Here is a 13,584-nt window from a genome sequence, read left to right as displayed (position 1 = left end):
TGTGAGCTACCATGGGTTAGTTATAATTAGTAGTAGCTATTTTTTTGCTTATTGTTATTAAGAATATCTGCACAATCCATTAGAGATTTGTAGAAAGCTTCAGAAAATTCTTTGTCGTGTCAAAGCAAAGATAGCTTTTTTTTGTTCAGTGATGCGGATCAAAGTGAGGTTGCGTCATTGGAGCGTTACGAAGCGCCAGTCCTCCCTAAGACAAAAGCGAAGAAGAACCGCTCTTCTGATTCAAGGAAATCAGCTCCTCCAAACAAAAAGCTGCGTTTCGATGATTCTGTTGATGATAAAGATATCAGGGCACAAGATCCTGTTGTAACGTTAGGTGCAACTTCAACACCGGTAGAGGTAGTTTTTTTATCATCTAAGCAAGATAACCAAAAATATTTTTTGCAAAAAGTTTGCAAACAATTTTTTAAATCGTTAGAATCAATTTGATTGTGTTAACGGTTCAGTTTTTTTATCTGTTTTCCAATGTTTTTTAGAATACGAAACCCATAATGGAAGGAGCTATGAAAGCCCTTGTTGATGCCTTCGAGACAAAATTCAAAGAGGCTGTGAAGGTGCAGGAGGATCACACACGAAAAATGGCAAAGGAAAATCAGCTGTTGCGCGCCAAGTTAACAACCTTAATTAAGAAAGCGCGTCCTTCTTTTGCTTCGTCGGAATCGAACCCAATACCAAGCCATGTCGAGGGAGATAGTATTTGGGTTGGAGATCTGGACCTCATGACACTAGTTCCAGATAGCGGACCTTCTTCTTTTGGGCGAACTGTAGCAGCAGCTGCTTTCGGAGAAGGTGATAAGTGCAAACCAATCAACGAGAGGATTGGTCCTAAATTGTCAAAAAAAGGCGCAAGAACTCCCTGCGATGCTGATCTCGAACAGAAGTTCAGAGATTGCATTGCTCGAAACTTCTCGAATGACATTCAAGCTGCAACCGAGAAGGCGATTTCGGGAGCAAACCAGTATGGACTAGAAATGAGGCGACGTTTCCCGACAAAAATTTTGAAGCGTGATGCCGAAAATATACCACCTACAGTCAATGATTTGAACAACTAAGTCTACTTATGGCTTGTGGAGTCTAAAAGAGGGCAAGGCAATTCGCTCTTAAGCGTTGCCAGACTTTTTTGTACTCAGATTATTTCTATACTTTGATAATCTTGGCTGTCATCAGAACTGCTGATTTTGTTTCCTGGCAGTCATCAATTGTGCTGTTGTGAACACATTGAGGAGTTCTCAACTTGCGAAACAAAATGAAAAACTAGTGCTCTCTAACTTATTATACTCAAACAAATTGTCTTCTGCTTCTTTTCACATAGTCGCTTTTTGTGCTACCGATGTATTCAATTCTCTTGAAACTGCCCTACAGCTGCATTTATTGCTCCTATTTATAAAGTTTCTCCTCTCAACTTTTATTATGTTTGTTTTTCGTTGCTTAGTTCAGCTTCAACTCCAGCAGACTTAAAGTTTTTCATACCTAATCAGGATTACCAAACATTTTTGTACCCGGATTCTTACTACTTTATTTTGATAACTTTGGCCTTTATAAAATGTGCTGATATTGTTAATTCGCAGTCATAAATTATGCTGATGTAAACATATTGAACATTTCTCAATTTGAAAAACAAAATGAGAAAACTAGTGCTATACGTTTTTATACACAAACAAGTTCTGTTCTGATTCTCTCACTATATTTGCTTTTCGTACTGCAAGTTCAGGTCTCTTGAAACTCTCTTAGAGCTGCATTTTTTGCTGTTTCTTAATAGTTCTCAACTTTCACCATGTTTGCTCTCTATCGTTTTATAAATGAACGTTTCCTAATAATTGATCTTCGTTGCTTCTTTTGACCTAAGTGTTGGGAAATATTCGACAGTGAAGAGGAACACTCAATCTTAAGGTTTCCTTGTCAATTTTTTTTGGAAAAATTGCCTAATCACACCTCGTTTTTTAATTCTGGAACCTAATTACTAGTTAACAAAAATTTTTCCTTTTGTGAAACGTTATCTAGAACTTGTCCTGTCAAATGTTTCACCTTTTCAGACAAATGTCCGAGTCCGACAGGAGCGAAGTGTTCTCTTCAGAAGAGGAAGCTGAAGTGTTCTTTGCAAAATTGCCAGATTCAAAGAGTGTCAAAAGAGCTCGTTTCGAATCCGAGGACGAAGAAAATGAAGCAAACAATCTATCAAAAACGTCAACTTTGAAAAAGAAGAGAGCTTACGTTGAATCTGAAAACGAGGAAGAGTTAACTGAGGCGAGTTTAATCGAAAAAGCTACTGACGCCAGCAATGTAGTAACTCCAAGCGGCGTAAACGTTGCAAGCTCTGAAGTGCCTTCTAGTGTTGGATCTTTGATACACCCAGTAGTCGATTTGTTTATATCTTCAGTTGACACAGTATTGGAAGAGCATAAAAACAACCTTAAGCAGCTTCGCATTAAAGAAAAAGCATCGAATCGCGAGTTTATAGATTCTCTCCACCACTACGTGTTCGGTGAAGGTGCAGCTGCCAGTAACGATCGATCCGCGTCACCAGTAATAGCGAATGTTTCAATTTAATGGAGCTGCAAGCGGGACCTGAGCCATCGAAATTCGGACGCAAGTTAGGGAAAAAGATGTTCGGAGAAAACTCTGACTGCCTGCTTACTACTCACATGATAGGACATCAACGGTCATTCTCCGAAATGCGGGAAGAAGTTGACGAGCACCTGGAGGAAACTTTCGAAAGTTAGGCTTAGGAAATTTTTCATTATATTCATTATATAAGCAAAATTAAGTAAATTTGTTTTCCTGCTAAATCTGAATGCCTAGATTGAAAAAGTTTGAAACAAATTTTACTGGAGCGTTCTGCAGAAAGACCTAAGTGTTCATTTAAAATGACTCTTATTCTATCTAAAATTCTGTGTGATGTATTATCCTGGCTTTGATTTATTGTTTTTGTTTCAGAGGTTGTCAAAGCGAAATATCCAAGACAATCGGAAATTGCCTTTCGTGAAGCCAGAAATGCCGCAAACCAAATGGGCTTAGATCTTAGAAGAAAATGAGATCGTCACTCTCACTGGCAAGATCTCAACCCTTTTCTCTCCAACTCAGCTGCGATTTAATTAATAGGCAATTTTTGATTTGTAATTCTCTGCTGTCAAAGGTGATTTTTTGTGTTTTTAATGTAAACGATAGTTTCTCTAATGAAACAATAACTCTGCCGTCTTCTGTTTGATGTTCATTTGTACACATTCTTTATGTGAGTTTTAAGTCGAGCTGTTATTTTGAACTCGTTTTATAAAAAGCTGTTTTGTACAACTAAAACAAAATTGTTTTTGCATATGAATCGACAGGTATAAAGGAGTTCACCATTGAATTTTTTCAGATGAAATGAAATACAAGAATAAAAGCTTAATTTTGGCTCAGTGCGATGCTCATGTTACATCTTGTTTGGTTCAGCGAGACATGTTACATCTTGTTTGGTTCAGCGAGACATCTTGTTTGGTTCAGCGAGACTGTGCAGTCTATGGTTGATAGAATAAATGAGTCAGAATATTCAGAAAAACTTACCAATAATGCACTTTACAAAAAATTTGATTCTTTGCTGCGACAAAGCTACCTTGAGGCGAAAGAAAACAATTTCGAGTTGAGGCCGGATAGTTTTGATGGCTATGGTTTGCATTATGTTGGTGAAACTGTACTTAAAGCTTTTCAGTCAAACACTTTAATCTCAAATCTTTGGGCAGCTTTAGAAAAGATTGATACGGAAGATGAAGACAAAATTAAGCCAATCTCAGTTTTTAAGCCGACTGATTTTTGCAATTTGTCGCGAATAATGGTCGGCTCTGTCAGGTTCGTGAATCATTCCTGCTTTCCCAATTGCGAGTACGAAGTAAAGGATTGGAAAAACCGTAAATGCGTAAAAATGAAAATAATCCGGGATATCGATCCGGAGAGTGAATCAACGGTTTTTTACGGCGAGTCATATTTTGGAGAGCAGAATAGTGATTGCTTGTGCCCTCATGTTGACAAACACAATAACACTACTACTACTCTTCCTGCAGTTCAACTTTATCTAAAACCCCAGCAAAAAACAGTTGAAGCCAATTTAAGGTCTCGATTTATCAGAAAAAGGGGAAGAAATTTTGTGGGCTTTGATTGCAAGCGAATGCGAGCTCGAACAGAATTAAGGGCGTTCGATTCCGACAGTTCAGATGCAGAGACCTCTTCAGACTTTTCAGTAGAGACCACACAATCTGTTGAACTTTTGTCCGATGCAGATAACAGGCAATTAGCAGCGTACAATCAGATTTCTTCACCGCAAGTTGTTCACCCACCCCTGCCTTTCATTGACGATGTGTCGACCATAAACGCTGATATGGAAGACGCAAGTGTTTCGTCTGCCGACGGTTCTTCTTCAAACGAACTCGAGCCTGCTTCAGATGCCAACTTCAGGCTTTGCGTCAATGCTATCACAGCAAAGCACGGCACATCTGATGCGGAAGCGAGGGAGTGGGTCAAATTGGTAAAAATTGTGAGTTTTCGCGATGATCTTCCCAGCTTCAAGACCATAAAAAAACAATTTCATATAAATAAACTTGCGCTTTTGGCAGTCGTGAAAAAGAATGGCGATGGCGAATTTATCAAGTTGAATTTTGTTGAAGAGCTACAAACTTTATTGAAGGATAACATTAATCTCTTTTATTCGTACGATTCGAACCACGAGAAGCACAGTGATTTGCAGCTACCTTCAGCTTTTAACTTTGCCACAAAAACTATCGATGTGTTCCTCATTATGAACTCAGATGGTGTGCGGCTCGTGAAGTCGTCGAGTAAATCGTTGTGGCCTGTATGGTTTGCGATAGTTCTTTTCCCACCCGTGAAAAGGTCTCTCTTCGAAAATATTGTTCTAGCTGCATTGTGGTTTGGTAACAACAAGCCTTCATGGGACGAGGTGTTTCACGTAAGTTTTTCTCTAATACATATATATAAAAACGAAAAGTATATCTGACATTTTTTTCAGGTCATAAAGAACGATCTGCAAACTGATTTTTCCGTAAAGTTTCAAAGCCATGTCTTCACTGTGAGAGTTGTACTTCTGGTGTCAGATATGCCAGCAACCGCATCTATGCTGAATATGCATCATCATCTCGCCACCTATGGTTGCACGCTATGCCTGGTAGAGACCAAAAGACAAGAACGAATCCGATATTATCCATTCAAACGATTCAAAATGAGAACCGCTGAGATACACAATGAGTGCCTTCGAATACTTGAGCGCCAGAGATTGAAGTCATTCAAAGGTGTCAAGGGGAAAAGTCAACTATTCGATTTGATACCGAGTTTGCCTTTAGCTGCACCAGTGGACGCAATGCATCAAGTTTATTTGGGTGTCACTAAAGTGATGATGCAAGTTATTGTTGACAAAACCAGGAAGACAGATATCGCAAGCATAAACTCCCTCATACAAGGCCTGAAGGTGAGAACAATTAAAAATATTGAAAATTGACTTCTGCGCAGATAAATTATCTCAAGTTTGTTTTTAGTTGACCTCCGATTTCAAGCGTAGTGGTCGAACGCTCAAAGATCTGGAATTTTTCAAAGCCAATGAATACAGAGCGTGGTTGTTCTACATCGGACCAATTCTTTTCAGTTTTTCTGTCAATGAAGACATCTACAATAGATTTCTACTACTTAGTTACTCAATTCGACTACTAATGGTGTCTACAGAACATACTGACGAAGCTGAGAGATTAATTTTTGATTTCCTGGAAAAAACGAAGGCACAGTAATCGGACGTTGTTTTTTCAGCGAATACTCATTCCCTGATGCATTTGGCGTGGCAAGTGAAGCAATTCGGTCCTTTGTGGTGCGCCTCTTCAATGATGTTTGAATCTGCGAACTACCTTCTGCAGTCCAAGTTCACTGGTTCGCTCAATCATTTACCTTTGATAATTGAGCGCTACCATCGGAATAAACAATCTTTGCGAGAGAGTGTTCGACATGACAAACTTTCGGACTACTGCAACTCTCTCAGAAAAACATCGAAATTTTTTCGTAAACGTGCAATTAGCAATGGAGTTCCCGACGACTTGTGCAATGCAGGGGACCTGTTCTACAGCAATTACCAGTCCTCTGCGTTCCATTTAGATTCTCTTGCCCATTCCTCCTCGTTTAACAGCTTCTTTTCCTTCAAACACAATAACAAACTGCGTTTTGGTCAGATTCGTTTGTTTTTCAACAAAAATGGAGCTGAAATGATAGGTGTTTACCAATTCAAAGTTGTTCAAACGACAAAATGCCCAACGCCTGTTTCTTGTGAACTGTATTCATTCGTCAAAGTTGAGAAAACAAGAAAAGTGTACACGCTGTTTGTAGATGCGATCCACGAGAAACTTCTTCACATCTACGTCAATGATATGCATTTTCTCGTCCCGTTGCTTTCTCGTCTTGAGCATTATTAACCTTTCAAAGATTCAATATTGTTGTTGATAATTGAAAACTTATTCGAAGTTTTCTTTATTTTCAAGTTATTAAAATTTGGGGCTTTGATCAGTATATATGATATCTATAAATGATTTTGAGTAACAAAGTCCGTTTATAGAGGTGACTTTTAATAGAGTCCTTATTACCAGTGAAGTTCTTTCTTCTCAAGCTGTTTTTTTGGTGTTATCTTGAGGAACTTTTTCCATATTTTAGATTAGGTTCAGTTTTTTTTTCAAAAACTCAGGATATCAGGATCACAACGATATTGTAAGATGATTATGTCTATTTTGTTCAGTTTTTCTGATAACATATGCAAGAAAAAACTATGATTACTTTAATTTTTTACCTTGAAAATAACGTTATTATGGCACGACGAAAAAAAAATTCTACGAAATCAGCTTTTTTCAATGAAAAGTCATGATTCGGATACAAACTGATTAAAGATTCTTAGCTGCTTCAATTCATGGTTTTTGACGTGGCTGGTTTCCCTTGTTAGCCTTATACTGTTTTCATACAAAAGTCTTGCCAGTTACTTTCTTAGTACCCTTCTCCTGCAGTTTTCGTTTCCTATTAACCATATAACCACCATAAATGGTTTTCTTAAAAACCATAAACCGACCATTAATGGCTTTCTTGAATACCATGAACCTTCCATAAATGGTTTTCTTAGATACCATGCACATTCCATTTATGACCGTCTTGGATACCATAGAGTTACCATTAATGGTGATCTTAGATACCATAGAGGTTTCATTAATGGCTATCTTGGATACCATAGAGCTTCCATTAATGGCTATCTTAGATATCATACACCCGACCATTTATGTTATCTTGGATACCATGGTAAGATCATACACGAAAATTTGGCCCTCCGTGGATGGAACCATAAATGGTCTTAAGTATGGTATCTAAGATGGGGCAACCCGGGTTGTGAGAGTTTCCCGGTTTTTGTGTAGTAAACCATCTGAGTGCTTTTATTGTTTATTTAATGGTATTTTTTGTAATCAGACTGTGGTTGTTAATGATCGTGGAAGGTTGAGAGCACGATCAATTGTTCAATTTGTATAATGCAAGCTTGAAATAGCTTATTACAAGAAGCCCTACTTGTTTAATATAAAATTGAAGAAAATTGATCAAGTCTTGATAAACATCGAAGAAGAACCTCACACCAGTTAGTTAACTCACTATAAATGGCACTCTAGGCCTTAAAACCGACGTTTGAATCCAGTACTAGTCCTCTGGCCCAGTAGATGATGCGCTCGTTGAACCCCCAACCCCTAAAATAATTTGTAAAAATTCTTCAAGCAGTGAACAAGTGAGTGATTTATGGTTCAAACTCAACTTGATGTTGAAAATTTCTAATCGGTATATAAAATATTTTTCATACTTCTCGCTGAAGCTGCGCAACACATGAATTGTTTCAACTGAAATTTTCGGTTTCTCTCTTACTCACAATAAATGTACTATGTCTTTTTCTTGTGTCATTTATGGCTTTTAGCAACCTCGATCGTTTCAGAGAAGAATTCTTCATTCCGATTGGTATCAACTAGAGATAAAATGGTGGAAAGCCATCTGTCTTCGAAGCGAAGAGCCATAACAGCAATGCCAAAAATCACAACCGCTACCCCAGTCGAAAATATATAGATACTTTAAAACAAAAATTACAAAACTGTTTACAATTTTTTTGCAATTAAGATTTCTAATGAATACATAATTAGTGAGCAAATTTTTGTATTAACTTTTTGAAAAATTAGTGAGCAAAATTTTGTATTAACTTTTTGAAAAATTAGTGAGCAAATTTTTGTATTAACTTTTTGAAAAATTTTGCCAATTTTATGTTTTTGCTATTGGCAAATGTTATAGTGAGCAAATTTTTGTATTAAATTTTTGAAAAATTTTGCCAACGTTTTGTTTAAATAACAATAAATTCACAAATTTACCTATTTTGTCGTAAACATCTTAAAGTCTATAAATTTATACAACGTCACCGTGCAGCACTCAAGTCGAAACCGAATGGCTATCTTGCTTGCAAAATTATGGCAGATTCTGACAAGATAACCATTCTTACTGTCAGAATCGTGTAAAATATACATTTGTTTTGCCAGATTAGCCCAAGATAACCGTTTTTTAGTCAGAATGATGGAAATTTAGAGCTCTTATACGGTTGAATTTTTTCCGTTTGTGCCCCCCAGCTCAGTGTGCGCATATTATTTGCAACCCCCATCAGAACGTGTAATATTTTTAATTAATATTTTACTATATGTAATTGAGGGTGCATAACGTGCTGGGGGCATAAATGGAAAAGATCCAAAACAGTTTATTAATTTTTTGGATCTTTTCAGTTTGTGCCCCCAGTTTAGTGGGAGGATATTATTTGCACCCCCAGCCTCACCTGCCATATTTTAGCATAATCATTTACTAGGTAATGTTACGTGCTCTGCAACGGGGGCATAAATTTGGGTTGGGGCACAAAAGGAACAGATATAAATTTTTAAAGATAATTGTTTTCATAGATTACCCTAAACTTAAGTGTGAAAAAACTCTATTGGAGAGAAAACCTAGGAAAAAAATTGTTTTAACAGTTTGTTAATACTTCTGTTTGCAAATGAAGTAGATATTGAACAGGAATTAAAATAGAAAGTATATCTTAACAATTTTTATTCAATAATTAGTAATCGAAACTCTTTCAAAATTTCAAAATTAAAGATCCTTACTGAACTTCAGTAAATGAAATCAGAAAATAATGTTGCAGAGAATGAATAAAACCATTGGATGAAATCACAGCTTAGCTAGAGCAAGCGAACCCTATTGTCTTCACGAAAATCGTTTTTTCAGAATTGAAAAATTGCCATTTTCTCAAAGCTTCGTCTTCAAAGATCGCTGCTTGTATCCAACCAATTTCTGTATACTTTGAGTTTATATTTTGTTCGTCATCAAGTATATCAAAAAACAAGTGTACGTTTTTCCAATCTCTTGACAGTTATGGAATTTAGTGCTAATTTTTCGAAGCTACTCTTTTTTCCTTTTAGGAAAGAGAGAAAATGGGGCTTCAAACTTTGCTTTTTCAATCTTCCCCTTGAGTCAAAAATACTTCCTGTTAGAACTCCAAATGACAAAGTGTCGATTAATAGTTTTTCTCAATATTTTACAACGAATAAAAGCAATTCTGAAAAGCTTTCTGATAAATGGAAATTTGATAATCAATGTGGTCCACTGTATCCATTCCCTTCAGGCATCAAATTATAAATTAATACGGAGTAACTGTTTGATTAGAAAAAAGTTTTTTGCAAATTTGGACGAAACTTTCAATTACAACTAGAAAAGCAGAGTCCAAGATTAATTTTGAATGAAAAATAACATGAAAAATGATTACTTGGCACAAAAAAGTTCCGATATATAGAGAATTAGCGTGACTCAATTACGTTTTTCTTAAATTACTTTGAGTGACCCAACTTTAAGCTTTGTAATTGAAGAAATTGAAAATGTTTAATTTATAAAAAAGTTTTGGCTTGTAACATTAACCTTCAATTCAGATATTTTTATTAGTTGACCACATTGCAAAAAAGTAACTTTCATTAACCTTTTAGTTTTGTGGAATCACGTGACGAAAACTTTTCCCCATTTTTCACGATTCATGTTCATTTTCAACCATGGAGGTTAGTTACGCAAAACGTGGAAATAAGTTGCTTATGTCGTCAAAACTGCTTAAATTTTGTCGTGAGTAATGATGGATAACTATCCACTATTTTGAAAATTTTATTTGTATTTAAACGAGAACAAATTCTGAGACTCAGTTGTTCTTGTGAACAAAGCTATGGTTAAATATAAAAACACTTGTCTTCTTAATCCACTAATAGCGAGAATTTCTGATATTAATCTCCAATTAAACTTTCTTACTTTTCGGTAATTAGTTATTGTATCCGTTGGAATTGGTTACGTGTAAATGTGTTACTTGTAGTGCAAAAACAACAGAATTTTGGCGTGGAATCGAGTCGCAAAAAAATGTTTCATGTTTTTATCAGAGCGTTTTGATAAAAATGGGGGCACATATAGCCAATTTTGAACGAAATTGGAACTAAATTAGCCTAGTGTCAGTGTATTCCACAGATGCTTGCAACTACAACTCTAATTTGAAAACATATGTATACTCGATTTTTCACAAAATGGCAGCATAATGTCCAATGTACTTGGTTTTAGTTTTTAGACCAATTGCTTTCGAAACTGTTCATTTATTTTTCTAGCAAAAATAAAAATAATTTTGAAATTGTCATTTTTTGACTGGGTAAAGGCTGAAACGAAATCGGAGCTTCCAAACATTATCCCATTCCGACGAGAGAGACCAAAAACTTCTAGAACGACAACGGCTGAAGCTGCCGTCGGAACTAATGACGTCACACTAGACTTGACCACAATTCCTTTGAGCTACAAAACGAGTCGTTTCTACCGAACGAGCATGTACAAGTCGCAATTTCAACATCCGGCTCTCAGATTTCCATATAAAGAAGACATTCGTCGTCAGCCAATCACATTGGACCACCATTCACGACATCACCCGTTCGGCGAGAAAAGTTTGAAGAGGTCGTATGACCAGTATGGCAATCGGATTTTGTACGTGTCACCTATGCTGAACAAAGATATTTACATTCAAATGATGAACAGACTGAAAACTCAATAAAAGACGCCACGAAGAAAAGGAAAACAACATATCATTGTTTCCACTTCCCCTCTCCTCACCTCCCCTGTCTCTATGCTACTCAAGCTGAAATACCAAACCAACTGCGCCAACGTGTGCCTTTAGGGGTGTCATTGTTATATGCCCACTAAGCTGGATTTTTCCAGGAAATCATACAGGAATCATACAAAAATTTTGGAAGCCGAAAAATTTTACAGGAAGTCATACAACAATATATGGTTTCTTGGTACTCATACAAGGACCATATATGATACTTTTGTTTTAATAAGAGAGGATCGTAATACGAAATGAAACATGGGAAGAAGAAAATCATATGTGATCCTTGTGTGAAGTAAAAAAAAAACTTCGGATCTATTCTGTTTCGCCCCCCCCCCCAGTGTGTTTTACGCCCCCAGCTATAAATTATATGTTGTTATATAGCACGTTACTATGTAAGAAAATAGCACGTGCGCCTGGGGGCGTAAGAAATATAAGCACACTAAGCTGGGGAGGCCGAAACAGAATAGATCCAAAACTTCAACCAGGGGCCGCCCAAACTTTAACTTCAAAAACTGCAAAAATAAACACTGAGAGTGCACACTTTTTGATATCAACGAACAAGATAAGGTAATTTGAAGTTATTTTTGGAAAAGTGGAAACATTTTCACAAATTGGATTAACAATTCATCGTTTGTAAAATATAATTTCTTCACCAGAAACTGACTTTTATATTTGCAATTCTGATACACAGTGAGGCGTAGAAAAATCTAATTATGACCCAAAATTTTTTTAAGAATCAATTTAAACATTGTGGAACAAAAAATTGTCAATCAAAATCTTTAAAGAACTAATGAGTTTTTTTCGTTGTTTCAAGGATTAACGTTTAGAGATTCTTCCTGAATATCTCCAATTCTGATCAGGAAAGATGCAATTAAACTGAAATACCAAAAATGAGTCTACGCAAGCAGCGTGAAAAGGTAGTATAGTTGCATAACTAACGCAAAAATATGACAAATCAGATGACGCATGAGATTTTGTTGAAACTATAAAACTGTTTTGATCTTTTTCGTTTGTGCCCCCCAGTACGTTATGGGCCCCCTCCCCGTTACAGAGCACGTGCCATTGCATGGCAAATCATTATGTTAAAATATGGCACGTGCGTCTGGGTGGTGCAAATAATATGCGCCCACCAAGCGGGGGGGCTCAAACGGAAAAGATCCAACTATTTTTCAAGAAATGTATTTCAGATTTCATCTGCTGTTTATTACAATTAAAACACTAGCGAGCATATTTAAAAAGCCGAAAATTTGCATTGCGAGAAACTAAAAAGCCAGAAGTTCCTAATGAGCCAGAAGTTGACTTACTTTCACTTTCGTCATTTTAAAACGAGCACTTTTCCCGTTTTAAGCAAGGTTAAGTGACTCTGCAGAAGTCACTTCAAAAATGTGACTTAATATCTCGAATATCGCAATTCTCAAAAAACGACAGAAGTTATCCAGTGACTTGAAGCAGATTCACGTAACCATTACATAATGAACACTGCTAAGATAGAACAGAAAAATCATGTTCATATAAAAATTCCTGTTTCTGATTAAATTCTAAACGAGTTTTCTACTTATCAACCAATTCCGATTATTGTAATCAATTATTATGTAAAACATGGCTTGTGCGCTTGGGGGAGGGAGACGATAAAATAACACACTAATATGTGGTAGTGGGTCACAGACGGAAACAAATCGAATTTTGCCTCAACAACATTTTCGTTAAAATACCAAAACAGAAAAAAAATCAAGTCTTATAATATGGGCTTTCATTGCAGGTATAATATTTAAACACAGCTTCAATTTAGCTTTCAAAATCTTTGCGAAAAACATTTGAACGGAGATTTTTTTAAATAATGCTTTTACTGTGTCCTCAGTCTATTTCTACATATAGTCGTTCTGGTCGTATATCATAACAGCGGATTTCTATTCAGGAGTGACTGAAAAGGACAAAAATATTACCAAAAAGATACTAAATATTTTGTTGAAAAAAAACAACTCCCAATTCATTATGAAATGATTATGAGAAAAGCACAAAAGAACGAGAAAACTACAATGAGGTTAAGAAAGAGAACATATCTTGTATAAAACCAATCATAAAGACAAAAAAGGTAATGTAAACAGTTTTCTGCCGAACAGCAGAAACATGAGAGAATCACCCAAAGCTTAGTTTTAAAAACATTAAACAAATCCTACATTTATTAAATTCTTTTTATAATTTGAGAGAAAAATGAGGAAACAATTATGTACTGTAATTAGTTTAAATACATTGACGACAGATTGTTCTTTTAGTTCGGTCTAGATATTTCATTAATACTCATGTACAATTTAATGACTTTGGAACAACTCATTCAGATTTCAGCCTGAACTTTACTACAAAATATTTCGTTTCGAACA

General features: G+C 36.1%; 2 protein-coding genes across 4 annotated transcripts in view; both read left to right on the top strand.

The window, feature by feature from the left end:
- LOC142353296 (uncharacterized) overlaps positions 1 to 11,230 on the top strand; it is a 32,348-nt gene extending 21,118 nt beyond the window's left edge. Inside the window, exons 2-3 of the mRNA XM_075405528.1 lie at positions 7,991 to 8,103; positions 10,763 to 11,230. Of these exons, the coding sequence (XP_075261643.1) occupies positions 7,991 to 8,103; positions 10,763 to 11,149 (500 nt within the window). The 3' untranslated portion in view covers positions 11,150 to 11,230. The remainder of the gene's footprint in view (positions 1 to 7,990; positions 8,104 to 10,762) is intronic.
- LOC142352794 (translocon-associated protein subunit delta-like) overlaps positions 1 to 13,584 on the top strand; it is a 576,117-nt gene that overhangs the window by 88,915 nt on the left and 473,618 nt on the right. The window lies entirely within an intron of this gene.

Source organism: Convolutriloba macropyga, chromosome 14 (assembly GCF_964194025.1).
Source record: "Convolutriloba macropyga chromosome 14, txConMacr16.3, whole genome shotgun sequence".
Classification (NCBI taxonomy): Eukaryota; Metazoa; Xenacoelomorpha; order Acoela; family Convolutidae; genus Convolutriloba; species Convolutriloba macropyga.
Note: the sequence above shows the minus strand (reverse complement) of the source record. Positions and strands in the feature narration are given on the sequence as shown.